The following is a 4,850-nucleotide window of genomic DNA, read 5'->3' on the forward strand; positions in this document are numbered from 1 at the left end:
GAAAAACAGAGAGAGATGGAGAGAGGTCAGCAGCTCTTCCGAGGGGGGGGAGGGGGGTGCCGGAAGAAAAATGGCGGGCCCAGAGGAAGGTGATATCTACTGCAGCAAATAGGCTTTTGCCACGCAACTTACACGCCCTTGTGGGAAACATTTCCATCGTAGCGTCTGAACCGGGCCTTATATCCCCTGCCTCCTTCTCCCCCCTCTTTCTCTTTCTCTCCCTCTCTTTTTTTCTCTTCTTTTTTATATTTGAAAATTATATACAATACTATTTAATTTTTATTGAGAGGAGGGAAACACCAAAATTTGAAAAGGGGGGGGGGGGGGGGGAGTTAATCCAAAATTTGAAAGTTTAGGCGCTAAATTTGGGCAACGGATATAACGACGGTAATGAGCGTGGTAATAACAGCGGATAAAGTCGCGGTAATACTTTAAACACAAAAAAAACCCTGCCCTCCTCTCTCTTGTTTCTCTCATTGAATTTACACTTTCTCTCTACAAAACGCGGTAAAACAGCGCGGTAAACACTTGGAGATTTTCATAGTGATGCTCTTTCTCTTGCTCTTGTTAGTTGAGCAGCTAACAGTTTGGGGATAGGTTTGATGAGGCCTCTTTTGATACTCAAGTCGAGGGCTCCATTGACCAGGGCTTGGGTAGCCATTCGCGCGATCGACGGGGACTTAAGCTCATCCCAAAATTCAATGAAGAACTCCATAGTAAAACCATCCCATGTAGGAGATTTCTCTTTGCCCAAAGCTTGCAACGCAAGAGAGAATTCTGCTCGGCACCTCCTTCTCCAATAGGTTGGCAACTAAGAGGGACACTGTTTTTTTTACGCTTACAAGCAGAGTAGCTCTGGCTTCATCCACTTCGAGAGAGCGGGCCTCAAGCTCGTCAATGATCTGTCGTAAGTGGTTGAGCCTTATTAACAGGCCTCTCGTTTAAAAGTTCTACATCTACTATTACTGTCCTCATCATCTGCATTGTCTATTTCCCATGTTTGTAGGATGCAATGCAAGGACCAAGCAAGCAAAAACATGCTTTGTTGACTATGAGCTGGCAGCGTCTAGCCGTCCTCGTTGAAAGTCTATAGAGCAAAGATGTGGAAATTGGAGGGCTTCAATTTCGTGTCAAATTCTCTCACCACAAAGTCCTATTGTTTTTGCAGACTAATGGCAAGAGGCTCCCTCGCTTGCGAAAGAATGTTGGCTCTGCATAGCCTGGTTCCTCCTCATCCTCTTCAGATAGCATAGAAAGCCATGTCCTTCCACCTCCTACTTCTAGCCTTGCAGCTCCATTTATACATCTATTCTCTGCTGCAGGGATCCACCAGCGCTGCTGGCTCCATATCCGGCCTCCCCTCAACTGTTTCCCTCGGCACCTCCTTCTCCACCACTCATACCCTCTGGATGCAGTCGCAGAATGAGGTATTCCAGCTCGATTTGCGCTCTTGGGTAGATGAAGGCGCCGACCAATGCATGGGTGGTGTTCGCTACACCTACAAAACCCCCAATGCCCTCATCTGGACCTTCAACACAGTTCCAGAACCCTTGCTTGGCACCAATTGCAATCTTATCCTTCGCAGCAATGGTGTTCTTGCCTTCGAGCTCACCCCGCCTTCTTCATCTTCCCGTGTTGTTGCCTGGCAAACTCCCACTGCCGGTCTGCGTGTGCAAAACCTCACTCTCCAAGATGATGGCAATCTTGTCCTTGTCAATGATACAGGCGGCATAGTGTGGCAAAGCTTTGACTCCTTCCACCATCTCTTCATGATCCCATCTGGTATGAGGTTTCTGCAAAATATCACTCTTTATGATAGAGTGTCTCTGTATTCGGATTTTAGTATGCCAGGATGCTATGCACTGCAGATGGGCTCGCAGGGACGCCTACAGATGTTCACAAGGGCAAATATATATGTGTACAACACCATTGGCATCAACGCATCGACCAGCGGAAATAATGCATCAATTGCAAATTATATCATATTTAACCAGGATATAGAGTTTTATAGCAGTCGGGGCATCCTCATGGGCAAAGTAGCTCATAATATCCTAAATGATGATCCATTGCCCAATCCAACTAATCTGACAGGCTCTGCTCTGTTTAAGGATGGTAACCTTCTGATTAACCGCCCAAGTCCAACCAATCCCAATCACCATCTATGGTATTACAACTCATCAATCAGTGGTTTTTGCGATTTCCCCCTTGTGTGTGGAGAGTATGGTTTATGCAATGAGGCAACCAGAGAATGTAGTTGCCCTCCAGGATTCCAACGCACATTTACGAAGCCTGCCTGCACAGCACAAGATGAGCCCACCAGAAAATGTAGTTGTCCAGAGGAATTTCAAATGCCCAAGTTCAATTCAACATGTGTCCCAGTTGACGACGCCTACAGCTTGCATCCCATCAATGTTTCTTTCTATCCCCAACCCTCGGCTGTTCGTGTGGACTCTCAAGGTGCATGCCGTTCGCTCTGTGAGCAGAATGCATCTTGCAATGCTGCCCTCTTTGATTCCAACAGCTCTTCGTGCGCTCTCTTCCCCGTCCTCTACACAGTGTCTCTACCTTCTCAAAACAAAGCAACAACAGGGCAGGTCATGTTCCTCAAAATTACTATGGTCAGTACAAGCTCTGGTTCTGCCACTGCCATCATTGTGGGTGCTACCGTTGGGGGTGCAGCTCTCATTGTAATTGTGGTTTGTTTGGTGCTATATTGGTGGTTTTGGTGGCGTCCTCACAACATTCGTATGCAAGCCCAAAAGCGCTTCTTGCAAGACATATCTAAACTGCCTCCACGATTCACATACAAGGAGCTGGAAGTGGCAACCAACAACTTCTCTAGGAGGCTTGGGACGGGGGGGTTTGGATCCGTCTATGAAGGGGTTTTCCACATGCCTACAGGTATTACCAGGGTGGCAGTCAAAAGGTTGGATGAAGCTGGAGCTTCTGCATTGTTCACCATGGATGAGCAATTCAAAGCAGAGGTTGCTACCATAGGTAGTGTGTCACATGTGAATCTGGTCACACTAAAAGGCTTCTGCATGGAGAAGAATGCACGGTTGCTTGTATTCGAGTTTATGCCAAAAGGTTCCTTGGATAGATGGCTCTATACACGGGAGCCGCCGCAAGCCGAAGGAAGTAGCTCTAGTGCTTCTGGAGGTAAGAAAGCTAAAGTTCCTGTTGCAGAGTCATCAACTGAGCTCCTTGATTGGGAGAAAAGATGTTGCATAGCATTAGATACTGCGAAAGGTTTGGAGTACCTGCATCACCAGGCGGCTGAGCACATTGTGCATTGTGATGTGAAGCCAGCAAACATACTCCTGAGTGATGATTTCCATGCCAAGGTTGGAGACTTTGGTTTGGCCAAGCTGACGGGAAGCGACGCCCAAAGCTTCGCCATGACAACGCTGAAAGGCACCAGGGGGTATCTTGCACCAGAATGGCTACAGCATGCAACAATCACGGCAAAATCAGATGTATACAGTTATGGGATAGTATTGCTAGAGCTTTTAACAGGAAAGAAATGTCTAGATCCAGAGTATGGACATTTACCCACATGGGTTATGAAGGCCGTCTCTGCTGCCAAAGGTGATACAACATGTACATCTACTGCAGACAACAAGATGTTGGATTATGATACCATAGATGCCTCCCTTCTGCAAGAGAAGATTATGGATAGTCGCTTACTATGTGACAGTGTTCCGAGTGGAAGCTTCCAGCGTGTGCTCATATTGGCGCTTGCGTCTGTCCAGGTGGATCCGGTCGACCGCCCCAGCATGACATCTGTTGTACAGATGCTGGAAGATATTTTGGAAATCTCATACTCAACACCATCCTTGAAGCTTACCCAGATGAGCCAGAAATATTTTCCTGTCAATCTTTCAGGGTGGGATTCTACTTCCTGCTCCATCTCGGACAGCGAAATTTCGGGTTTGGGCCAGCTGGGGCCCTCCGCGAATGGAAGGTAGTTTTTTGTATACACAGATTGCAAGGTTCTTTGCTCATGGGAAGATTGTGGGTACATTGTGCCGTCTTGTAAGGGGCTGTTTAATTCTTGTGTTACTGAGGTGGCATAGATTTTGGGGGGGGTCATGATTGTTGAAAATTTGTGTGTCCAGCTTCGGCAAGGATTCCCAAAAAGCGCTCGCCGAGAAATGCTCGCCAGGAAGTACCCCCAAAATTCATTTGTTGAGGGAAACGAAGTCATACTCTGTTTCTCTTAGATGAGAGATCTCCTTCATTGTATGTATTGATTTGGTATAAAAGGCGAATGTAGATAGGTTTCTTTCATTGTATGTATTGGTTTGGTCTCAGAGGCCACATTGGCCTTTCAGAGACAATCTCTCTCTCTCTCTCTCTCTCTCTCTCTCTCTCTCTCTCTCTCTCTCTTTCACACACAAGTCTTTTGGGATTGTTCCTAACATGTTACCACTAGGTTTGTAACTGTGTTGTTGCCTTCATAAAGTTGGGTCTATAAGAATTCATTAACATGAATCCATGCAAAAATTCTTACATCTAAATTAAATCTACTCTAGTAACAGCCTTTGCATTTTAAACCATACAAAAATCCTTGGAAGTAACTTAAGCACATGTATTAAAGGAGCAACAGTTGTAATTAACCATAAATAAGAGTGAGATTCCATGCTTTTGAAAATGGCATTTGAGCGCATATTCTAGGTCTGAAACCAACCATTTTGGTTGCAATCTCACCTTTGGAATAATTTGTAGGTTTTTTTATCACCTTGCAGAGTTTAAATTTTGTAATCTTACTACAAAATGCTTTCCGAAAAGGAGGCTTGCAACTCTAGTTGTGCGCTTATACATGCAGTCTGGTTTTAAGCTGATGCCAC

At 45.7% G+C, this 4,850-nt stretch overlaps 1 protein-coding gene across 2 annotated transcripts; it reads left to right on the forward strand.

Moving 5' to 3' along the window:
* The first annotated feature begins 1,129 nt into the window (after nt 1–1,129).
* Nucleotides 1,130–4,290, forward strand: LOC147431164 (G-type lectin S-receptor-like serine/threonine-protein kinase SD2-5). 2 transcript variants are annotated; one of them, XM_086493815.1, is made up of 2 exons: nt 1,130–3,964; nt 4,119–4,290. In XM_086493815.1, exons 1-2 carry the CDS (start codon nt 1,260–1,262, stop codon nt 4,225–4,227), a joined length of 2,814 nt encoding a protein of 937 aa, XP_086349941.1. In that variant the 5' UTR covers nt 1,130–1,259; the 3' UTR covers nt 4,228–4,290. The 2 variants fall into 2 exon arrangements, with proteins under 2 accessions (XP_086349941.1, XP_086349942.1); XM_086493816.1 differs by having other exon boundaries at nt 1,131–4,290.
* The last annotated feature ends 560 nt before the right edge of the window (nt 4,291–4,850 follow it).

The sequence above is a fragment of the Adiantum capillus-veneris genome, chromosome 21, assembly GCF_014529385.1.
Source record: "Adiantum capillus-veneris isolate H3 chromosome 21, ASM1452938v2, whole genome shotgun sequence".
Classification (NCBI taxonomy): Eukaryota; Viridiplantae; Streptophyta; class Polypodiopsida; order Polypodiales; family Pteridaceae; genus Adiantum; species Adiantum capillus-veneris.